Source organism: Neophocaena asiaeorientalis, unplaced genomic scaffold (genome assembly GCF_003031525.2).
Source record: "Neophocaena asiaeorientalis asiaeorientalis breed wild unplaced genomic scaffold, Neophocaena_asiaeorientalis_V1.1 scaffold43, whole genome shotgun sequence".
NCBI lineage: Eukaryota > Metazoa > Chordata > Mammalia > Artiodactyla > Phocoenidae > Neophocaena > Neophocaena asiaeorientalis.
The window spans coordinates 12,520,364-12,545,550 of NW_020173674.1; the positions used below are offsets into that span (position 1 = coordinate 12,520,364).

General features: G+C 39.0%; 1 protein-coding gene across 1 annotated transcript in view; it reads left to right on the forward strand.

Annotated features, from left to right (window-relative positions):
• Nucleotides 1-25,187, forward strand: part of FNBP4 (formin binding protein 4) — a 38,509-nt gene that overhangs the window by 875 nt on the left and 12,447 nt on the right. The window contains exons 2-15 of the mRNA XM_024749345.1: nucleotides 393-482; nucleotides 6,317-6,453; nucleotides 6,976-7,159; nucleotides 7,768-7,915; nucleotides 8,018-8,138; nucleotides 9,607-9,942; nucleotides 10,987-11,197; nucleotides 14,700-14,824; nucleotides 15,720-15,824; nucleotides 16,720-16,853; nucleotides 17,842-18,029; nucleotides 22,911-23,221; nucleotides 23,767-23,911; nucleotides 24,567-24,901. Of these exons, the coding sequence (XP_024605113.1) occupies nucleotides 393-482; nucleotides 6,317-6,453; nucleotides 6,976-7,159; nucleotides 7,768-7,915; nucleotides 8,018-8,138; nucleotides 9,607-9,942; nucleotides 10,987-11,197; nucleotides 14,700-14,824; nucleotides 15,720-15,824; nucleotides 16,720-16,853; nucleotides 17,842-18,029; nucleotides 22,911-23,221; nucleotides 23,767-23,911; nucleotides 24,567-24,901 (2,570 nt within the window). The remainder of the gene's footprint in view (nucleotides 1-392; nucleotides 483-6,316; nucleotides 6,454-6,975; nucleotides 7,160-7,767; nucleotides 7,916-8,017; nucleotides 8,139-9,606; nucleotides 9,943-10,986; nucleotides 11,198-14,699; nucleotides 14,825-15,719; nucleotides 15,825-16,719; nucleotides 16,854-17,841; nucleotides 18,030-22,910; nucleotides 23,222-23,766; nucleotides 23,912-24,566; nucleotides 24,902-25,187) is intronic.

Genomic DNA, 25,187 nt, shown 5'->3' on the forward strand with positions numbered 1-25,187 from the left:
CGCCGGAAAAGCCCCGACCATTTCAGGTTTAAAAAACAAAAAAAAATCACGTTGGGTGGCTCTTGCGAAAAAAATGCTCTAGTTGTGCTTTTCGTAAAAGCCTTCTGGTAGCCAGGAGAAGATTTATTCTGTGTGTGTATTTTAACTTTGGATTATTTCAGATGTAATTTTTATATACGGTGTTTAAATTCTTAATGTTAAAGAAGCCACTAGGCAGATGGAAGATTCTAGTTATACTGGTTTTCTTTATTTGGGTTAGTGATGAGTTACAGCTACCCTGTTTTGATGAAATCTAGACTTGAGACGTCACAGATTGTTTTGTCACCTGTATAGTTTTTTCTGTGTTCCATCGTCTGACTGTAGTTTTCTTTTGTTTGCTTTTTTAAATCCAGATGAACAGGAGGTGGTGGTGGAGGTTCCTAGAGTTCAGAATCCTCCCAAACCAGTCATGACCACCAGGCCCACTGCCGTTAAAGCAACAGGTATAGTTTTTTTTTCGTCTTTTCTACATTAGGATCAAACCGTGTTTGTATATAGTGTTTTGATGAATGTTTCAGTGTTGCTAATTTATATTCCTCCCATAAAATGGAAATTTTAAATCTTTGTGAGGGCTTGTTGGTATATATACTTTAACCAGAAAAAATTTTTATTTATTTATTTGTTTGTTTATGGCTGCGTTGGGTCTTCATGGCTGCGTTGGGTCTTCATTGCTGCGCACGGGCTTTCTCTAGTTGCAGGGAGCGGGGGCTCCTCTTCGTTGTGGTGCACAGGCCTCTCACTGCGGTGCCTTCTCTTGTTGCAGAGCACGGGCTCTAGGCACGCGGGCTTCGGTAGTTGTGGTGCGTGGGCTCTAGAGCGCAGGCTCAGTAGTTGTGGCACACGGGCTTAGTTGCTCCGCGGCATGTGGGATCTTCCCAGACCGGGACTGAAACCCATGTCCCCTGCATTGGCAGGCGGATTCTTAACCGCTGTGACACCAGGGAAGTCCCTTAACCAATGTAAAATTTGCTGTTCCTTTTCTCTGTACCCAAATTACTTTGTACTACTTTTTCTACTGATGCTATTTTGTAACTAGTTTTCTAGCTCCCCATTATCTTGGCATTCTTTAGGGACACCAACAGTGTCTTTTCATTGTGTTATTTCTCTAACACACAGCTTTGATTGATACCTAGCAAATGTTTGTGCAGCTGAAAATTGCTCTTATTGATTATTTTTTAAGCATGAAGGAATATTTGCAGTGATGGTTTTGTAGACAAACCTGGGTTCAAATCACCACTCTGGCATTCATACTAAAACCTCAGGACATCATTTAATCTGTAAAATAGATCTTACAGCCCTAAGTTATTTTGATGATTAAATTGAACAATATATATAAGTTTCTAACACAGCAAGTGCCAAGAATGTTAGTTTTCTCTGCTCTTTATGTATCTTGAAAGATTAAAATATGTTTTGATACTAAATATTCTATAATTGGTAGTAATTCTCTTCTTCTGAATTTGCAGGACTTTTTGTACTATGTGACACCTGAAATAATAGATGCTTGTTCCCCCCTACCCCGTATTTGCCACTTAAAAAAAAGTATGGGTTGGAAAAGGTAAAACCACATTGTGAGAGAAATTTCAGAACTAGGAAATAGCATTTTGTATTTGTAAACTACATATATTATTACATTTGGGTCTTCTAAGGATTATGTGCAATGGGTAGAATTTAAATGTTCTACGAGAAATTTCCTTGGTTGCAGTGTCAGTCAGCACTTCAGACCTTTATGTGCCTTGTGAACAGAACTGTTTTCATTCTGTTCAGCTTCATCCTGCGGCATAAGAATATATCAGCTTTACACTCCATCCCTCCCCACTGCCGTTGGCAACCACAGGTCTGTTCTCTATGTCAGTGAGTCTGTTTCGTAGGTAGGTTCATTTGTGTCATATTTTGGATTCCACATATAGGTGATATCATGTAGTGTTTGTCTCTTTCTGACTTGCTTCACTTAGTATGATGGTCTCTAGTTCCGTCCATGTTGCTGCGCATGGCATTATTTTTTTTAATTTTTTTTTTTTTTATTGCGGTGCGCGGGCCCCTCACCGCTGTGGCTTCTCCCGTTGCGGAGCACAGGCTCCGGGCGCACAGGCCCGGCGGCCATGGCACACGGGCCCAGCCGCTCTGCGGCATGCGGGATCCTCCTGGACCGGGGTGCGAACCTGCATCCCCTGCATCGGCGGGCGGACCCTCGACCACTGCGCCACCAGGGAAGCCCCCTTTTTTTTTTTTTTTTAATAGCTGAGTGGTATTGCATTGTATATATGTGCCACATATTCTTTATCCATTCTTCTGTCAATGGACTTTTAGGTTTTTCAGATATTCTGTTTCTTCTTGACTCAATTTTGGTTATTTGCATCTTTCTAGGAATTTGTCTGTTTTAACAAAGTTGTCTATTTGTTGCTATAATTAGTTCAGAATATTCTCTCATAATCTGTAAGGTCAGTTATGAAGTCCATTCTTTCATTTCTGGCTTTGGTAATTTGTGTCTTGTCTCTTATTTTTTTTGGTTAATATAGCTAAGTTTTGTCAATTTTGTTGGCCTTTTCTCAGCATGAAATTTGGTTTCGTTGATTATCTCTATTAATTTTTTTGTGTCATTGATTTCTGCTTTTAATATTTATCATTTCTTTCCTTCTATTTGCTTTATAATTGTTTGCTCATTTTTTCTAATTTCCTATGGTGAATGCTTGAGTTGTTGGGTTGAGATACCTTTTTTCTTTTTTGACTTAAGGCAATAAATTCTCCTCTAAGCAAAAAAAAAGAAAAAAAAGAATATATCAGCTTTATTCATTTCTTACTTACTAGTTGGTATACGCATAGGAAAAAGTTTAACGAAAACAAAAGGGAAGCAATTTTCCATTATTATTTGCATGGCTTTGTGAAACTGTAGATACTCAAGAATTGATATATATATATGTATATATTTTTTAAATTAATTTATTTTATTTATTTTTGGCTGCGTTGGGTCTTCGTTGCTGTACCCGGGCTTTCTCTAGTTGCGGCGAGCGGGGGCTACTCTTTGTTGCAGTACACGGGCTTCTCATTGCAGTGGCTTCTCTTGTGATGCATGGGCTCTAGAGCGCAGGCTCAGTAGTTGTGGCCTACAGGCTTAGTTGCTGCACGGCACCGTGGGATCTTCCCGGACCAGGGGTTGAACCCGTGTTCCCTGCATTGGCAGATGGATTCTTAACCACTGCGCCACCAGGGAAGTCCCTTGATATATTTTTTTAAAGATGATTTTAGTTAAAGAATTTACTTTTATCACTATAAACGTGCTGAATTTCTTTGCACAAAAATGAAATTTAAATTTTAAGTTATTAAAGTATGCTTTTATAATATAGTAGAGAAGCATATGTTGTATTTTTATGCTAACAGATATTATGGTAAATGCATGTGAAATTATCTAAGGGAAAATTTAGAATAAGTTCTGTTAAATTAGGCCAACAGACTACCATGATAGTCAACAGTATTTAAGCATCTTCTAGAAAAGGGTATTTAATGTGGTTCCATAGATGAGTCAGACATCTGTGAATCCCCTGAAATTGCACACTCAAGTGTGTCTTCCTGAGAGAAGGTCCACAGCTTTTATCATTTTGATTGTTAATAGCTTTCTGTGACCAAAAGAGTTAAAAATCACTGTTCAGTGTTATGAGGAAATAGAGTTTCTAAGGGGCATAAGGCACAGTTACTGTTTGAAGCTTATCAGGAAAGTAAAGTGTATATCTAAGAAATAAATAATTTGCTGCCCGATATCATTAGTTAATTTGCAAATTGTGTGGCACCATCCATTAGAGGTAAGCATATTGAGGTTTGAGGAGTCAGTGCTCCTCAAAAAAGACTGCTAAGGACTGGCTCTGAAGACTGGCCTTGTTTCCTCTGGCTTCATTTAGCAACAGCTTCTCAGTAGTAGTCTAGAAGCCTGGTCCTGTGAAGCTTTTGGCTTTCTAAGATTATGCAATTTTGTATAGTATTGTGAGATTTTTTTTTTAGTGTTATTCTAAATGCATGCCTGTTTTTATTAATGTATAGACTAAATTTTCAGAGATGTAATTAGAACTTGTTTCATGCCTTGATTTTATCTTTTATTCCCTTAGAGTTACCTTTTGTCCCCTTAACATAATTTTATGTAATCCCATAATGGTCTGATTAATCATGAAGTGATATTGCATCTGGCACTATGCTGTAATTTGCTTTTCCTGTCCCCTGTTTGAGAGCATTTGAGTTGTTTACAGTTTTTGGTTATTTAAATAAAAGCTTTGTGCAAAAAATTTTTTGTAATTATTTCTTAGGGTTATATTCTCAGAGATGAGATTATCTAGCTATAAGAAACTTTGAGAGTTTTGTAGTTCTTGGTATATGTTACCAGATTGTTCTTAAATATTGTATCAGTTTATGGTGTCACTAACAGTATTAAGTGTGTGTCTTTCCCCCAAATGCTGCGTTTAATCGTTTTCATTTACTTTGCTATTTAATTGTCATTATGTTATCAGGAGTTTGGAAGAGGTTTTAAGTGTGTAATATGAAAAGCTCTGAGTTGAAGAGAAAAAGACTAGGTGGAGCCTTGGCTAAACCTTTTTTTAAAAAATAAATTTATTTATTTTATTTATTTATTTTTGGCTGCATTGGGTCTTCGTTGCTGCCCGCTGTCTTTCTCTAGTTGCGGGGAGCGGGGGGCTACTCTTTGTTGCGGTGCGCTGGCTTCTGACTGCGGTGGCTTCTCTTGTTGCAGAGCACGGGCTCTAGGCGCACAGGCCCAGTAGTTGTGGCACACAGGCTTAGTTGTTCCGCGGCGTGTGGGATCTTCCCGGACCAGGGTTTGAACCCGGGTCCCCTGCGTTGGCAGGCGGATTCTTAACCACTGCGCCATGAGGGAAGCCCTTGGCTAAACCTATTGCCCTAGAGACCCACTCTGAGCCTGGGGAATTACCCCTGCTTGGGAATTTTGTAGTCAAAATTCCACACGGCTCACCTGGTTGGAACCGTTTATCAAAAGATATAGAATTAAAGAACTAAGGCCAGTGATTATTATTGTCTCTGAACTAAGAAGTGTGTTTATATAAAAATATAAATTTCCCATCCTCCGCCTTCCCTGAAAAACCCATCAGTGCTGAATACTAAAATGCAGATTTTTTCTGTACAGAAATGTCTTATGTAGTTCTATCTTTATCTCTTGTTCAGAAAATGTGGAAAATTGACTGGTATGACCCCACCCCCAAAATGAGATATAATATATTTGGTAACTGGAAAATGGAGATACTGTGAAATATCCATTTAAGAATCTTCCTAATCAGTTTAAAATAATATTTTGGAAATTGATAGTGTAACAACTTAGCTATATACTAAAAAAATAATGAAGGTGAGATTTATGTGGCTAAAACAATGAATGTGAACTTTTGTATGATAAATGAAGCAGTTTGTGTTCATGTTTAGGTGAATCCATGAATTTGTTTACAGAATTATGACAGAGAAAACTAGGTTTTACCTCCTGATAAATCTGTTCAGTTACCAAGGCACTGGAAAATTTAGTCTTATTAATAGCTGCAAAGTCTAGCTAGACTTAAATATTTCATATACCTATTATAATAAAATGATATATGAAGAGGGTATATATGCTCACTTAATTGTAACATTAGAGTAGCCACAGGTGATACAAAAGGAAATGGCATAAACATTGATCAACTAGTAAAAAAGCGTATCATTTCAGTTTTTTTTTTTTAAGAAGGAAATTGCATTGCAGCATCACAGAGGCCATACCTAATACCATTTGAGTGGGAATTTTGGTTTTAGCTGGGTCTTTGTTTAGCTGGGTATTTGTTGCTAACGTAGCATGTTAGGTTCTGTTTTAATTTGTCACTTCTTTTTTGAGGAAAAAAAATCATTGAAAAAGAGCTTTGTTTTTCACTTTGAAAATCTCCTTGTTTCATTTACTAAACCCTAATTGGTTTACTTGTTTGAGATGGACACGTAAAACAACAAATTCTAAAATCAGGATCTACTATGTGTTATTTTGACAGAGGGAGTATGAGGTTGAATAATTGAGCATATATTTTGAAAAGGATGTCAGGTTGCTATGCAGATTGATTTTTTTTTTTTTTTTTCAGATTGATTTTATTAGCTCTACGTGCATAGTCAATTTGTACCTCTTTTTGGTAGTTCATTGAAGACTTTTTTGAGGTTCTACAAGTAAACTAAATGGCTAAAGAATCATATTTTCTCTTGGATACTTCCTAGGACTTTTTGACATTGTTAAAAACGTTGCTTACCTTTTTGTTTCCAGGAGGTCTGTGCTTACTTGGTGCATATGCTGACAGTGATGATGAAGAGAGTGATGTTTCAGAAAAACCAGCACAGTCTAAGGAAGCAAATGGAAACCAGTCAGCTGATATTGATAGTACATTGGCCAACTTCCTAGCGGTTAGTGGTGCTTTTGTTTGGGTTTTTAGTTATTGAACACTTTGGAATCTGAATTTCAAGTGGTTAGCCTACTTGTCGGTCTATGTCTGTCTCTCCTTTTTTTTTCAGTCTCTCCCCATCTCTCTTTTTGTGACAGTTGTAAGGAGAAAAATGGGGAAGAGGAGGGGTTTTTTTTGTTTTGTTTTGTTTTGTTTTTTCAGTATGCGGGCCTCTCACTGTTGTGGCCTCTCCCGTTGCTCCGGACGCGCAGGCTCAGCGGCCATGGCTCACGGGCCCAGCCACTCCGCGGCATGTGGGACCTTCCCGGACCGGGGCGCGAACCCGTGTCCCCTGCATCGCCAGGCGGACTCTCAACCACTGTGCCACCAGGGAAGCCCAAGAGGAGGGTTTTGACTTGGGAAGCTGAGACTTAAGCTTCTCAAGTCAAAACCCTGTGTGTGTGGGATTTTTTTTTTTTTTAAGTGATGGCCATTTTTCTGGTTTAATGTGATTAATGAGTTTGTCACTATTTTCATTCTAAAGGAGATTGATGCTATAACAGCTCCTCAGCCTGTAGCTCCTGTAGGAGCTTCTGCTCCACCTCCGACTCCACCTCGGCCAGAGCCAAAGGAATCAACATCTGCCCTTTCTTCCACCACCCCAAATGGGACAGACTCAACCCAGACTGCAGGGTGGCAGTATGATACTCAGTGTTCACTGGCAGGAGGTAAACTTGATCCTTTGAGTTTTAAAGAAATCTAAAATGTAGTTCTTAAAGGTGTTCTAGGCATTGAGGTTCCCAAAGCTGAAAGCCTGTGTGCTTTAGCCCCAGACTTTAGAATTCTGGCTTCTTAAATACAGTATTTAGAAAATGAGAACGGCTAGGGTATATTTTTACCTACTGAAAGATAATTGTTTGCCTTTTAACCAGTAGCAGATTATGCTCGGTAAATAATAAAAGCCATTATTTTAAAAAGTATTTTGGGGTTCAGAATACATTTTTCAACTATCAAACTGCTTTTTTAAACCATGTTTGCAAAGATGACTGAGGAGGGGGGAGTGGCCCCCCCAGGGAACATTTGACAGTGTTTGGATTTCTGGCTGTCACAGCAGAGGGTGGTAGTGGATGGTGAGAGGAGGGTTTACTGCATCGGCTGGGGAGAGGCAAGGATGCTGGTGAACACTACCTCGGACTGCCTCCACAACAGAGAAGTGCCCTGCCCAGTTGTTAACAGTGCTGTGTTAGGTTGTTATAGCTTTAGAGTTGACTTGAGATAGAAGGTCAGAGTTGTGTGGGAATACGTGCTTCTTAAAATTTGTTTCATTTTCTTCTAGTTGGAATTGAGATGGGAGATTGGCAGGAGGTCTGGGATGAGAACACAGGATGCTATTATTATTGGAACACACAAACAAATGAAGTGACTTGGGAATTACCCCAGTATCTTGCCACCCAGGTGCAGGGATTACAACATTACCAGCCCAGGTAAGAATAGACTTGAAAAAAAAGTTACTAGAAGGAAATCAGTCTTATCTTTTGCTGATAATATTTGCCTTCTGTTTCTCTTGCTAAGTATATTTTTTTTAGTTCCGTAACAGGTGCTGAAGCTAGTTTTGTGGTGAATACAGACATGTATACTAAGGAGAAGAATATTTCAGTTTCCAGTAGTAAAAGTGCACCAGTCATAACCAAGCGAGAAGTTAAAAAGGTCAGTGTTACAACTTACCTCATCTGCTTATTTTTACATCTAAAGAACTTGAATGTTACTCTGTCACAAGTATATAAGCCTTCTGTTAATATTTTACAGCATAGATGTGAAACAGTATAAATTTTGTTTCTTAAAGTTTTACATAATCTGTGTCTGTTTATTATATGGCATTTATAGCAGTTACCCAGTTCAGTGGTGCTTTTGGAGCTTTAGGGTGCAATAGAGGCTCCTTGAGTCGTTGTGAAGGACATGGGAGCAGCCAAACAGGCAACGCTTCGGGTCCCCTTCTCTGCTTCAGAATAGTTGTATTTTGGGATTCCACCTTTTTTTTTTTTTTTTTTTAATATAAAGATTGGCGACCTTAAAAACTACTACTAATAAAACTTGACCATTTTTGTAATCTCATCAGTAAGAAAAGTAAGTTGTACTCTACAGAGAGAATGTGTTGAATTTTAATTTATCTTGAATTTTTGAATGATGACGGAGTTGTATCAAAAAATGCTTTTACGGGGCTTCCCTGGTGGCGCAGTGGTTGAGAGTCCGCCTGCCGATGCAGGGGACACGGATGGGTTCGTGCCCCGGTCCGGTAAGATCCCACATGCCGCAGAGCGGCTGGGCCCGTGAGCCATGGCCACTGAGCCTGCGCGTCTGGAGCCTGTGCTCTGCAACGGGAGAGGCCACAACAGTGAGAGGCCCACGTACCGCAAAAAAAAAAAAAATGCTTTTACAGAATAAGTTCACCTTTACACCTGTAAGAGGGAGGTAGGATAAATATCCCAGTGGAGGAGGTAGACACTTTAAATGTAATCACACATTTCATTTTAGAAATATTTCACTTTCCTCTGAATCACCTTCACAGCATATTTGTGAAGTTATCTCATCATACAGAAGAGGAAGATGAAGATTTATCCAGTCATGCGTTGAACTGGCAAGATTCTGATCTTATTTAAATCTGTTTCTTACTAGTCTGCCTTTTGATGTACAGAGAATAGAAGAAAAGATATGTTTGAGTCCCACCCAGAACTGTAATACTGCCTTCCTAAAGTAGCAATGTTTCCATTATACATGTGTAAAGAAAATGGTACAAACATGTACACTAATCTGATGGGAGTCAGTGGTTTTTAAGAATATCCAGTGACTGAAAATTATGGTCGTTTTTATTTTTATTTTTATTTATTTATTTTTGTGGTACGCGGGCCTCTCCCTGTTGTGGCCTCTCCCGCTGCGGAGCACAGGCTCCGGATGCGCAGGCTCAGCGGCCATGGCTCACGGGCCCAGCCGCTCCGCGGCATGTGGGATCTTCCCGGACCGGGGCACGAACCCGTGCCCCCTGCATCGGCAGGCGGACTCTCAACCACTGCACCACCAGGGAAGCCCTATGGTCGTTTTTAACACGAACAATTAAATGTACTGTATATTTAGGTGAGATTTCTTTGAAAGTTAAGCGAAATTATTTTATTCTTTACAGGAAGTGAATGAAGGAATTCAAGCTCTCTCAAATAATGAGGAGGAGAAGAAAGGGGTGGCAGCATCACTGCTTGCTCCTTTATTGCCTGAGGGAATAAAAGAGGAAGAAGAGAGATGGAGAAGAAAAGTAATTTGTAAAGAAGTAGAGCCAGTTTCAGAAGAGAAAGAAACAAGTACAACAGAAGAAGCAACAATAGTAAAGCCACAAGAAAGTCTGTTGGATGGTGTGGAAGACCCTACTCAGGAGGATATTTGCAGTGTTGTTCAGTCTGGAGAAAGTGAAGAGGAAGAAGAGCAAGATACCCTGGAGCTGGAGCTGGTTTTGGAAAGGAAAAAAGTAAGTTTTTGAAGTTCTGTTAGATGTATTTTCTTCCTTCGGAACTGTCATACTCTGGGATTGCTGTGCTCAATTTACAGCCATCGTTGGGATTTTGTTTTTCTTATCCTTTCACCTAGATATGCTTATGTAATAAAAACTTGAACTATGGAGTTGTAGTTCTTTTGGTCCCTGATGATGCTTTTGGTAGTTGACAACCAATAAAGACTAACGTTGTTATGATTTAAGGATAGATACAGTAAGTAATGTATATCTTTGGTTTAGCTTCTTAACAGACAAACATTGCGAATTCTTGTGATAATTTGGTTTTTAACCCAACAGTTAAAGTACAAGTTGACTTCCAGTGATCACCTGTGGTATTGTGTGTATAGTTAAGTGGACCTTATGGGAATTCCCTAGCAGACTTGGCGCTTTCACTGCCTGGGCCTGGGTTCCATCCCTGGTCAGGGAACTGAAATTGCACAGACTTCTATGCGGCCAAAAAAAAAAAAGGAAAAAGAAAAGTGGGCCTTGTGGGAAGATAACAGGAGAATTTAAGAGGAACCCATTATTTCATGTGCTTTCCTTCTAAGATAAATGGTCCACAGGAAACTTTCTGATTGAGAAGTTGATTTTTACTTATTTTCTGCCCTGATTTTTCTTGGAACAGTTTTATCTACTGCTGCCTTGAGTATATACAAAGCAAAGTCTTAACAGGTGTTATAGCAGTAAATCACTTTGAAGCTTCCCCCTTTTGAAAAATTTGAAGCTATGGAGAGGGACCAGCGAAAGTTGAGCTTTATCCTTTGTGTACATGTATTAGAAAATTTGTTCATGGATCTTTAGAACCTATACCCTTTAAATCAGTATTTGTTAACTGTAATCACGAATAAACATTTATTGAGTAACAATAGAATTTGGAGCCTAATGATCAATCCTGATGGAAAAATGTATTAAAAAATACTTCTTGTCCTCAAAGGATTTAAATTCCAAAAACACATGGCTGTCATTCTTGCTACTCACACAAATAAACGTTGGTAAACAGTTAATTCCTGTTCGTCGTAGGCAGAGCTGCGAGCCTTGGAGGAAGGAGATGGTAGTGTGTCAGGGTCTAGTCCGTGTTCTGATATCAGCCAGCCAGCATCTCAAGATGGAATGCGTAGACTTATGTCTAAAAGAGGAAAATGGAAGATGTTTGTTCGAGCTACCAGTCCAGAATCTACCAGCCGGAGTTCCAGCAAAACTGGACGAGAGACGCCAGAAAATGGAGAAAGTGGTAATTCGTGCTTTAATTAAACTTGAGAGTTGAAAGATGTAGAGGAGAAATCCCTCTTACCCTTTTCTGTTTTCTCTTCAGCAAATAGAACGATATAGCACTTTTACCCTTTTAGGAAATGCGGGGAAGGAAACTTCTGCCTTTTCCTGCTCCACCTCTAGTGGAGCAGTAAGAAATTGAGAGGCTAGAATCCATCGGGCTGTGTATTCACTACTGATTCGGGATAACTTCTCCCTCAAAAACAAAATGAAATTGGGTCTCTCCCTCCCTTTTCTTTTTATCACTCACTACGGTAATTGTGATAATCTGCATAAAGACCGTGGATTCTCTTTACCTCTCTATTACCAGTTGGTAAACACGGCAGGCAAAGCCCACCTCTGGCAAACCCAGCCTCATCTTCCCTCTCTGTGTACAAGTTGTCCAGCCTTTGGTTGGGTGTGTAGATAGTCTGGTACTGTCATGAGGACCCAAGTCATCTTCAGGGTAATATAGAGGAGAACCTGCTGCATTTTTGCAGTCTGTTACCAGAACTAACTAATTTTAATCACCAAACCTTAGCTGAGTGTACCAAGCAGAAGGTACCTTATAGGTTACAGTTTAAAAATAACAAGTAAACAAAAACACAGGGAATAAATAAATGCAAACATCCTTGAATTTTTCTTTCCAATCAACCATATAGAAGAATATGAAGTAGAATTCTAAAAGTGCCCCTCCCCCCTTCGTCTTTTCACTGTTTTCATGCCCTACCCTGAGGTCCATTTTCTTTATTTTTTTATCTACATATATTCTTCTAGACCTTTTCCTCTTTTTTTATATACGTTGGTGGTTTTGTGTGTGTATGATGTGCATATGTAAATTTTACCATAGGAGAGATTAACTATATGGATTGTTAGACATACTTTTTTGTTTAACAGGGTCTTGAAGATTGTTTTTAACTACTGAGTAGTATAGATGTCTTCATTTAACTCTTTCCCCATTGATGGACATTTGTGTCCTTGTTTCACTCTTAGAAGTAATATTACATTCATTTTATCCCAAAAAAGTATAAGTATTAGCCATTCAAATATCCATCAAAAGAGTAGTGGATAAATTGTGATGTATTCTTCCAATTGAATACTGAGCAGCAGTAAAAAATGAATGATCCATTGCTATACGCAGTAACATGGATTAATGTCAGGAACAATAATGTTGAATTTAAAAAGCCACAGAAGAATGCATATGTTAGTGCTCCATGTATATAAGTTGAAAGCTAAGCAGAAATATTGTGCTTAAAGATCTATCCATGATGAAAGTAGAGGCATTTACCAACACCATCAGGGTGTGTCTGGTGTGAACGTGTTGGGGGAGAGGCACAGGGAGCTTTGAGGCGTTATTAATAGTCTTCTGTTAGGCTGGGTTGTAGTTACTTGAGTGCTTATGGTGTTTTTTAAATATACTCATTAGTTAATGATACTATACAATTAAAATAATGCTATAGTAAACATCTTGGTACATCTATCTTTATGCAGATTTTAGTACCATTATAGTATAGATTCCCAGTGGTATATTGCTAGGTCAAGGGGTATGTGCATTTTCATTTGATAGATCCTGCCTAACTGCCCTCCAAAATAATCAAGTCTTAGAGCTCTAGCAGTGCTTAAAATTGTTAAATTCTTAAACCTGCCATCAACTGTAAGATGTCTAATATACCAATGAACTATAAACTAGTAAGTGAGAGAGCAGAAAGATTTGGTTTTAGACAATATGAAAATGCAGAAGGAATATTAATGATCAAATAAAAAGAACAAGGCCATTGTATGAAAAGGTTAAGTACTTAATACAAAATTTTTTTTTTTTTTTTTTTGTAATACAAAATTTTAGGCTAATGAAAGCTGTTGAGAGTGATGTTAAAGTCACATTTCTTCTCTAGATCAAATATTAACCAGCGTTAAGAAAAGGTACTCAAGTTTGTTTTTAGTCTGTGATCCTCCAGAGAGATTGATTTACATTGTATATGTGGATTAGTTTGGTAAGCAGGTGTTAAGCACACATAACAAAGAGTTCATATCTTTTAGTCCATTTAAGTATGTGGTAAACCTACCTATTCTTTTTTGGAGATTCCCACTACCAGCAGACAGCACCAACCAGAAGAGTAGGTAGGTCCAGTAAAGGCTGTCTACAGGTGTTAACCAGTTCAGGAAGGGAGTTATTTGGTATTTTAATATGCTGCTCTGGTCTTGAAAGCCTTTTTTTTAAAAATAAATTCATTTGTCTTTATTTTTCGGCTGCGTTGGGTCTTCATTGCTGCGCATGGGCTTTCTTTCATTGCGATGCACGGGCTTCTCATTGCAGTGGCTTCTCTTGTTGTGGAGCACGGGCTCTAGGCACATGGGCTTCAGTAGTTGTGGCACGTGGGCTCAGTAGTTGTGGCACGTGGGCTCAGTAGTTGTGGCTCGCGGACTCTAGAGGGCAGGCTCAGTAGTTGCGGCGCGCAGGCTTAGTTGTTCCGCAGCATGTGGGATCTTCGCGGACCAGGGCTTGAACCCGTGTCCCCTGCGTTGGCAGGTGGATTCTTAACCACTGCACCACCAGGGAAGCCCTGAAAGCCTTTTTATCAAAACCCATTTGATAAAGAACCGTTAGATATTCTAGCTTTTGTAAATAATTGAAGCCATGATTTTCTGGAAGAGAAGATTAGAAAAGATTAATAGATGAAGGAGGAAGGGAAAGCAGAAACTTCTTGGTAATGTGGTAAAACAAAGTAAATCATGTATATAGACACATTTTAAGAAAGGTGATTATAGGGGCTTCCCTGATGGTGCAGTGGTTAAGAATCTGCCTGCCAGTGCAGGAGACGCAGGTTCGAGCCCTGCTGCAGGAAGATCCCACATGCCGTGAAACAGCTAAGCCCGTGCACCACAACTACTGAGCCTGCATGCTGCCACTACAGAAGCCCGCACTCCTAGAGCTTGTGCTCCACAACAAGAGAGGCCACCGCAGTGAGAAGCCTGCACACCACAACGAAGAGTGGCGCCCACTCGCCACAATTAGAGAAAGCCCGTGTGCAGCAGTGAAGACCCAATGCAGCCAAAAATAAATGAATAAATTTATTTAAAAAAAAAGAAAGGTGATTATAAAGGATTAAATTTTTTGGCTCTTTAGAGACAGTAGGTTGATAAGTCACTAGGGCTTCCTTAACATGTAAGGAGAAAACAGGCAAAGGAGAGCACTAATAACTTTCAGATATTTGCTACAGGGTAAGAAAATGTATTTGGGGCTTTATTAGTATTGGTCCTTTTTTTTTTTTTAATTTTATTTTTTTTATTGAAGTATAGTTGATTTACAATGTGCCAATCTGTGCTGTGTACAGCTAAGTGACTCAGTTATACACATATAGACATTCTTTTTTTAATATTTTTTCATTATGGTTTATCAGAGGATATTGAATATAGTTCCCTGTGCTATAGAGTAGGACCTCTGTTTACAGTCCTTTTGATTTAATTTCACATATTTTCTTTTTTAGCAATTGGTGCTGAAAATTCAGAAAAAGTAGATGAAAATTCGGACAAAGAGATGGAAGTAGAAGAATCTCCAGAAAAGATTAAAGTACAAACAGCACCTAAAGTAGAAGAAGAACAGGACTTGAAAGTATGTATATTACTTAATGCAATTTGACAAATAAGTATTTTTAAATTGGCGAACCATTTTAAATAGGCCAACTACTTTCTTTTAGCAAGTAGTAAAAAGTAATCTTTACTATCTCCAAATATAAATCATTTATTTGGTTAGGTGAAAAGGTTATATTTAAGGCTGAAATAAGGAGCTATGAGACTGACTTGATGTAGAGAAATTATCTAAAAATAAATTCTAAATGCTTAATTACTTATAAGTAAGTCTCCATTGGAAAGCAGTAGCTTATCAAATATAGGCTTCTCTAGTTTGGAAGTACTAAAGAGACTCAAGTTACAAATTTAATTCCTGCATGAACTACTTGTCCTTACACAAAGGCATATTTGTTTCCAATTTCATTTCTGTTGCTAATGTCATGAGAAGAATTGGACCAAGTAAGCATGTGGCTCTTAAAGTGTGATCTGTTGGAAAAACCACTTAGCATATTCTTTTGACTTGAAAGAGTTTGTCCACTCACCAGCTAGTGTACAGCCGTGTAGATGGGACTGGGAGAATTAATTTTGTTCAGTGTGGGGCTAGTGTAAGCAATTAGTAATGGATAAATGATGGCTTGGACAATATTGGGGGTTATGTCATTTAGGACCTATTTTCAACTTCCATATCGTATTAGAGTAGATAGTGCGTCTAATTTCTCTTGACCTTGTCTCATTATTTAACACTTTGCTATGTGAATTATTTTACTGTAAATTAGGGTTTATCTTGTACATAACTAGTTGCGGTATGTGAGAAAGGCTGTTTATAGGCAGACCCATTTTTCTAGTATCTTCAACGATAAATGAAAGATTTTACATAATAAAGACAATTTTGCTCACTCTGTTTTTATTTTTCCTTTTTTTTCTTTCCTGCATTACAGTTTCAGATTGGAGAACTGGCAAATACCCTGACAAGTAAATTTGAATTCTTAGGCATTAATAGGCAGTCCATCTCCAACTTTCATGTGCTACTTTTACAGACTGAGGTAATTTAGCCATTTTTAGTACAAGCAGTCAATGTTTGAATGAAATGCTGTGTGTGTGAGGAATCTGTCTTATTTATGTTTCAGTCCTAAATTTAAATTTTTAATCTTGATGTATATTTGAACCACCAACCCAGGAAATAAAACTATGTATTAGCCAAAGCAAAACATAATTATGGAAATAAATACTGAGAGTTTGTGTATGATGATGATACTTAACCCCCTTGAATTGGCATATGTTCTGTTTTTCTAAGAAATTAAAATTCTGTTCATAGTGATGATGAGACCACATAATGTTGAAAGTACTTTATAAGTGTTAAAGCACTATAGACTTTTTTGGCAGGGCGCAGGCAGGGGTGGCACTCAGCTTTTGGGATCTTAGTTCCCCGACCCGGGCCCACAGCAGTGAAAGCGAGGAGTCCTAACCACTGGGTCGCCGGGGAATTCACTATAGGTCTACTTAAAAAGAGAAGTTCTGGATCCTATTTGTAACCTGTGTACTTTACAATAAATAGGATTAGGTAAGGAATTCCTGTAGGAAGCTGACTGATTTCATTGAGAACTAAACCTTTAATTTTGATTAATAACATTACTTAATTGAATGAACTATCTACCCAAAAAATAAAGTTACTGGGGAACCATCTTAATATAGTCCAAAGGGAAAAACAAAACTACTGCTACTCATTTTCACAGATGTTGGAGATTTGACAGTACTGGGGTCCAGTCTCATTTTTGAGAACTCTGAAGAGCAAACAAGATTTTTTAGGCTGGGATTTCTTTTCCCGTTCGGTCTAGTCTGCTGCCAGAGTATACATCATGGACCAGAAGACTTAAGTCCCTTTTACCTCTGCCTCCTGACATTATAATAAATCTTTAACTTACTGCTTTTTTATTTTAGACACGGATTGCAGACTGGCGGGAAGGGGCTCTTAATGGAAACTACCTTAAACGAAAACTTCAGGATGCAGCAGAACAACTAAAACAGTATGAAATAAACGCCACTCCTAAAGGCTGGTCCTGCCACTGGGACAGGTACGCACTCTTCTCCCCTTTTCACCTTTCACCTTTGACATCTCAGACTTGATTTGTGATCACCACCACCTGACGACCTGACAGCCTGTCTGGAGACTGAGAGCAGCTGCGTTAGCGGTGCTGGGCAGGCAGAGCACCCCGAGCACTTGCAGAGTTTGGGCCAGCCACACGTTGGAGAAACAAAAAGCAATGTCTAAAGTGTTCCATGTAACGGATTTTTTCCCAAGATTGGACAAAGCTGGTTTTTACTCCAGAGTGTTGTTGCACGGAGTAGGGCGGGCTTGGGGGTTAAGCGCATGCGAGAGCTCTGTGCGCTTTACAGGACCTCTGGAAGCAACTACTCCTGATTAACCTCGGTGAAGTTAAGGAAAGCTTCGTGGCTGAAGATGTGAATGAAGAACAAGATTACTATCTTCTGCCAGCAGGTCAGATGAAAACATTTCTTTTTATATTTGGCTTTTCTTGATTTTTTTTTCGTTATTTGAAATCTTTGCTCTTTTATTTTTCAGCTCCCAGATCCTCTCCCTCTCTTTAGCTTTCACTGTGTTTGGTATCAAGAGTATGAAATGTGAATTCCACGGTTCAAGAGGGGAAGAGTCACCTTTCGCAAACTTCGTTCTCTTCTTTGGAAGGGAAATTAGTGTTCTAGGAGATTGAGTCCCTTTGCTAATGAAACTTGAAACCCTGTTAAGCATTGGCAAAAAAAAAAAAAAAAAAAAGATGTGAGAGGTGTTTTTCTAAGTCATCTGTTGGAGTGAGAGGGCTCAGGGCTGTATTCACAGAGCTGCTGGCAGTGCAAATAGCTTTGAATTATCCTTGGTTCTCCATCCTCAATTGTCAAAGCTCTTTGTTGCCTTTGTGAATAGCAGTCCATTAAGAAGAGGTTCGTCCCTGTGAGAGCAGACTGCTGTCCTGGGACAGGACCAAATGGAAGTGTCTTTGTAGGAGAATGGGTCTTAAAACATGTGTTTTCTTTCTTGTAATTTAGGGATCATAGACGATATTTCTATGTAAACGAACAGTCGGGCGAGTCTCAGTGGGAGTTCCCAGATGGTGAGGAGGAAGAGGAAGAAAGCCAAGCACAAGAAAGTAGAGACGAGACTCTTCCTAAACAGACCTTGAAAGACAAAACTGGCACTGACTCAAATTCTACAGACTCTTCCGAGAATTCCACAGGTGGGACAATTTACCCTATATTAATTGGAGAGAAATTATTTTAGAGAAAAAAAAGACTTGTATTAACATGTAAAAGAAAATAATTTAAATCATAATCATAAATTTCTAACTAAAAGATAACGGCTTGCCCTAAGGAAAAGAAAATAAAGAATGCAGGGCTTATATTGAAGAAAACTAAGGTAGTGACTAGTTGGAAATAAGCGTAGTATTGATACCAGCCAGACTCTGCTAAAAAATAAAATTATGAGCCGGTGTATTTTGATTTTAAAAGATTGTCCTATAACTATTCTGTCATGCCACAGACGAAGCTGTGGATTTCCAATAACAGGAATTCTAATTAATGCTAAGGAACCAGTTACTTAAATGGTCGATATTTATGTGGAGTAATAAGAGATTTGTTCTGCCTTTCTGTAGAGCACTTAGTCTGCTGATTTTGCAACCTCATTTTTACACTTCACTAATCTCGTAGGAAGTATGGTTGTTACAAACCAAAATGATCTGAATAAATGCTGTGAAACTAGGACCATACTTGTTTCAGAGAAGCAAAATAATTGATCATTGCAAATCATCAATATTCTCGTATAAAACAATTAAGATCGCTCAATCCAGTTAAAGTACTGTTAGGGAACTTCAGTTTGGTTATATATTTTTTTTTTTTTTGCGGTGTGCGGGCCTCTCACTGTTGTGGCCTCTCCCGTTGCGGAGCACAGGCTCCAGACGCGCAGGCTCAGCGGCCATGGCTCATGGCCCAGCCGCTCCGCGGCATATGGGATCCCCCCGGACCGGGTCACGAACCCGCATCCCCTGCATCGGCAGGCGGACCCTCAACCACTGTGCCACCAGGGAAGCCCTGGTTATATAAATTTAAAAAAGAAAAAAAAGGCTTTCACAGTTTTTCATTTACTCTGAGAATCTGAAGAACCATTGCTTGATTTCCTTATTATGGAAGAAGATACATTGTTTTTTTTCCTCGAAGTCCCCATCTTTCTTGGAATGACAAAAATAAGTGGCTAATGAAGCATAGTCAAGACTGTGATGAACAAACAGCCTTTCAATCTGAAAAACTGGTAGATGTTTGTTTAAATGATAGCATGTGAAGGTAAGAGTGTTGTGGAATGATTTCTAAAGTCATAAACCTTTGTGAAACTATATTCAATATTTTGTAATAACCTATAATGGAAAAAATCTGAAAAGTATATATATGTATAACTGAATCACTTTGCTGTATGCCTGAAACATTGTAAATCAAACTATACTTCAATTTTTTTTAAATCAAAAAATAAAGTCACACACCTTTGAGGATAAAAAGATAGTTTTTTGTAAGATGGGAGTGAAGAGCTGAATTCTTACGTCCTCTGCTAATCAAAAATAATATTTTGTATTCTACTGGCTCCCTAATCCCAGTAGAAAAGTTCTGATTGTGTACCAAATAAAAATGGTCATGTACCAGTGATTTTGTTAACTTCTTAAATATCCTAAGAATCATTATCAGGTCACTCAAAATAGGCACCTATGACTGCAGATAATTTTAGAACATAGCAAAAAAGTGGTTTTCTACTTCATATTTCAGAAAAAAATTTTCTTAAGTTACAGGGTGTACCATTTTTATGAAGAGATTTTCTTTAGATTACTTTCTCATTCTTTGGGTAGTGAATAGTAGATACGTCTAGTAACTTGGTTTTATTTACTTTGTAATAGTTAGTGAACTGAAGAGGCTTGATGGTGGTTCTGGTTTGGTGATTCCCTTCTTGACCAGTGTCTAATGTCCCTTCTTATATGTTCTAAAGCTGAATATTCTAGAATTGCTAATGCTAAGTGTTGTGTGAATACCTTAGAGTTACACATTAAGTTACTTTCTCCCTTTGTTAATGACACGCAGTTGGTACTGTCTGATAAAGGAAAAAGCCACTGGTAAACCAGCTTATGTATTTGAGCCTCTTGATTGAGAGCTACTAAAACCACATGATAAACTTGATCTAAATAAAATCCAAATCTTGTACTAAGGTCTTTGGAATTGAAGAGCAATACCAGTCACTATTTTAAGCCTGTAAAGAAAGTGTCTAATGCTTGCTTTTTGTCAGCCCAACAGTGGTTAAAATCTTTTAAAGAAGAAAACGTATACACTGAGGAGCAAGAAAGTTTCAAAGTTCTGTTCATTTTTAATCCTTGTTCATTGTTGCATGTTTGAATTTGATATTATATCTCTTAAGATGAGTGATACTTCAAGATACCCAACATGTCTGTTTTGCTGGGCTTTTGTCAGGTTAAGTTAAGCTGCTTTTCCAAAAAGTCTTATTTCTATAATAATTTCTTGATTTAAACTGATAAACTGGCCTCTTGCCTCAAAATACTAAGCAATAATACTTTTGGGGGGAATATAGGAAAACAATAAAGGAAGCCTACCTTTATAAGAAAGAAAGCCTGATTTTCTATTTATATAAGTAAAGATTCATAGAAAAAATATGTTCTTGGAGAATTCAACATTTGTATCCTCATGGTATTCTGTTTTTAAGCTTGATAGTTTAAAAAATTTATTAGCACATAATAAAAGCTATGTATATACCATTTTAATCTCTCCTTGGACTTCAGACTTAATGTTCTCTTAAATGGCAAAATACCTCAACTGGGTTAAATTTAGAAATGAAGAGAAGCAGTGTGTAATATGACATCCATGGATATTCAAACTAGGATTTCTCGAAATTCTTTGTATTTAAGCTAAAAGAGATAATTATCAGTGTTACGATGCAGCTTTTATGTTTTGAGTAAACTTAGTTTAGGATTCAAATATTAACTCTAAAAGTGCTCCTTGTATGATCTAAATTTATCAAGTCTAGTTTGTTTCCTATTTACAGAAAGCTCAATTATTTCTGATTAACTTTGTTGAAGGTTGTAAACCACATTATTAACCTTGAACCTACTGTGTTTTCTTGATTTCCTCTGCATAGCAGCTTCTCACCATCATAAACATACCAGTATTGCATTATGCTTCTAGATGAGAAACCTACCAACATATAAATCTGACAAATTTGTTTACCTACCATATATTATGGTTGGTTTAGTAAAAGGAAGTTTAATAAGTTATTAATCCTCAGTGTTTACTTCCTCAGTTCTGATGTAATCTTGATGTACTATTATGTAATGTAGTAGACTGCCTGCCCATACCCAAACTGTCTACCAGTTAGTGTAGAGATTCATAAAGCTTAATAAGACACTTGAAGTCTTTTAGCTGGAAAACTACATTCTTGTTTTCTGGTGAATTTTTTTCAGTTCCCTTTTCCTTGGTAGTAAGCAGTTTCTCAAAATAATTAGAGTAACCGTGTGAATTATGTTCTTCAAGTCTCTTACGTAATGTATCATCTACCTGTTCCATAAAAAAGTGAAGCTATTCTAAAAGCCAAATGGTTCATGGCTGCTTTGGTTTTACACTGTTGAGTGCCAGTGTGCTGTATTTTGAGCAAAGTAAGGTAAAAGGCCTTATCCTTGTTCTAGAGCCTTTTATAATAGGGTCGTTATTTAATCTACTGCTTTGACCATGGAATTTGACAGGTGACGGCATCTGGATCTCTACTCCGTGAGAACTGAAATTTGAGATTTCTAACGCTCTTAGACTCCTGATATTTCACCAGGACATCTTGTTAAAATAGCACTAGGGGAGTTCCCTCATGGCCTAGTGGTTAGGATTCTGGGCTTTCACTACTGTGACCCAGGTTCAATTCCTGGTGGAGGAACTGAGATCCTGCAAGCAAAACGCACGGCTCGGCCAAAAAAAAAAGCACTAGACTAGGGGTCAGACTTGACCACTAAGAGCTATATGATCTTGGGCAAGTCATTTCCCTCCTGGGTTTCATTACCTTTAAAATGAGAGGGGTAAACTAGACGATTTCTCATGTCTCTTCTACTCCTAAATTCTATGATTTTAGGGAGAAAATCCCCTTCAGCATTCCTGGGATATATATCTAATAGTCCCAAATATTGTGAAACTTCCCTATTGACGATAAAGAGGGATGGGGAAGGCTGCAAGTAAGTATATCTTCCTATTTTCTCTAATCTTTAAATCTTTTCCCAGCAGAGACAGGGTAGTCATTTACTATGACTTTTGCAAATTTTGAGGAAAGCTAACCCTGCAGCTCCTCAGCTATAATTTCTTAACTTCAGCAGCCATTTCAAATCCTCCATATCTTCAAACACCTCTTCTCTGTGTTATATTTATCATTATCATTTACCTTGAAGATTCATGCTCCCTGATTTCCCTTTTCTCATCACAGGAATAAAAAATTACCCTCCCTCATTTGTTGCTGTGATTTAGTAAATGAATAATTCACACAAAGGTGTGAAGGAATGATAGGATTGACAATACCCCCTTGCAAATGGATTTTTGAAACTTAGTAACCCAAATTAATTGAAATGGGGAGAGTTCGTGTGTTTTGAATGTGTACTTCTCTGGGTCATCCTTAATTACTTATCTAGCTCACTAAAAGATTAAGTACATGGAATCAGTATTGCAAATGCACATCATTCACTCACTTTTGAAATAAAGAAGACCCCAGAATGTTGGCTTCTAGTTGTGTATCTTTGAAATAAACTTCAGGTTCAGATGACTGAATTTCTCATTAAGCTGATGTGATGTGCTTCATTTACTCAGCCATAAATCTGTACCCAGAAAACAAGACTAGTATAACACAGCTGGGGCGAGTGCTAACAGTAAATTCTATAAATTTATCTTTTCATGGAAGTCATTTTTGAACTGAGTTTAATATTTCAGTGACATCAGTGTAGAATAGATGTCTGTGGGACAGGTTTTGTCTGTATAATCAGTTGAACATTTCTGTGTTCATGGAGTTTTAGTCTTGCTTTTTCCCTGACTCCTATTTGTTTTCATAGGTTCTCTTTGTAAAGAGTCCTTTTCTGGCCAAGTTTCTTCTTCATCACTCATGCCACTTACTCCATTCTGGACCCTTCTTCAGTCAAATGTGCCTGTGCTTCAACCTCCATTACCTTTGGAAATGCCACCGCCTCCGCCTCCACCTCCAGAATCCCCGCCTCCCCCTCCCCCTCCTCCTCCTCCTGCAGAAGATGGTGAGATCCAGGAGGTCGAGATGGAGGATGAAGGAAGTGAGGAGCCTCCTGCTCCAGGAACGGAGGAGGATACTCCATTGAAACCTTCAGCACAAACCACAGTTGTAACTAGCCAGGTGAGAAATGCCATCTGGCATTCTGAAAAGTTTTGGAGGACCGGGGCATGATTGACACGTTTTATTTTTTTTTAATTAATTAATTTATTTTGGGCTGTGTTGGGTCTTTGTTGCTGCATGTGGGCTTTCTCTAGTTGCGACGAACGGGGGCTACTCTTCATTGTGCTGCACGTGCTTCTCATTGCAGTGGCTTCTCTTGTTGCAGATCACAGGCTCTAGGTGCGTGGGCTCAGTAGTTGTGGCATGTGGGCCCTAGAGCACATGGGCTTCAGTAGTTGCAGCGAGCAGGCTTCAGTAGTTGTGGCTTACAGGCCCAGTAGCTGTGGCTTGCGGGCTTTAGAGCGCAGGCTCAGTAGTTGTGGTGCACAGGCTTACTTGCTCCGCAGCATGTGGGATCTTCCTGGACCGGGGATTGAACCCGTTGTCCCCTACATTGGCAGGCTGATTCTTAACCACTGCACCACCAAGGAAGTCCCTACATGTTTTATTTTAGAAGAGGGTACTTAACCAGGGGCTACAGCCACTGACTAGAATCTCTGTTTCAGACTTCAGCTGACTGTACCATCTCTAGTTCTCCTTCCACTAAAGCAATAAAGAGAAAAGCTACAGAAATTAGTACTGCAGCAGTTCAGAGATCAGCTACCATTGGTAGTTCTCCGGTCCTCTACAGCCAATCAGCTGTAGCTACAGGTAAGCATTGTGATTAAAATGTATTTTCATCCGTGTATTATCTTTGTTTCCAGAATTAGATATCATAAATTAATGTTAAAGGCTTTTCATTGCAAAGACAGTTTATGTGCATTTATTTCAGTTACTAAAAACCACTGTTAACATTGGCATATATCCTTCCAGGCTGTTTTCTGAGCATTTACACAACATCATTGATCTTGATGTTTAAGTACCTTAATGCTAAAATATTCAGAACACCAGAAAATGTGACTGGGTTTTTTGTTTGTTTTGGGGGGGGTGGTTTGTGTGTTTCTTGGCGGGGGGGTGGTATATTAGAATCATTTTTTTTTTAAGATGTTGGGGGTAGGAGTTTATTAATTAATTTATTTTTGCTGTGTTGGGTCTTCATTTCCGTGCAAGGGCTTTCTCTAGTTGTGGCAAGCGGGGGCCCCTCTTCATCGCGGTGCGTGGGCCTCTCACTGTCGCAGCCTCTCTTGTTGCGGAACGCAGGCTCAGTAGTTGTGGCACACGGGCCTAGTTGCTCCACAGCATGTGGGATCCTCCCAGACCAGGGCTCGAACCCGTGTCCCCTGCATTAGCAGGCAGATTCTCAACCACTGCGCCACCAGGGAAGCCCCACGATGTCCTTTTTATAGTTTTATGTTTTCTGTTCTAGGTCACCAGGCAACAGGGATTGGACACCAGGCACTATCAGTTAGCCATCCAGCAACAGGAATGGGTCATCAGGCCAGAGGAATGAACCTACAGTCCAATTACTTAGGACTGGCATCAGCTCCTGCAATTATGAGCTATGCTGAGTGTTCCGTCCCAGTGGCAGTGACTGCTCCCACATTGCAGCCAGTCCAGGCCCGCGGCGCTGTGCCCACCACTGCCATTATAGAGCCCCCGCCGCCGCCACCTCCTCCTCCTCCTCCTCCCCCCCCACCACCACCACCACCAGCTCCCAAAATGCCAGCACCTGAGAAGACAAAAAAAGGGAAGAAAGATAAGGTAGAGTAAACCTCTCTTTACATTTTAGTTTAAAATTTTTGCTTTATTGAGGTGATAGTTAAAGTATAAATTCAGTAGCACTTAGTATATTCACACTGTGGTGTAACCACCACCTCTCTCTGGTTACATAACATTTTCATAACTCCAGAGGAGAACCCTGTACCCATTAAGCAGTCACACCTCATTACACCTGCAGTGAACATTTGGGTGCGTATGTCTTTTTGAATTACGGTTTTCTCTGGGTATATGCCCAGTAGTGGGATTGCTGGGTCATATGGTAGTTCTA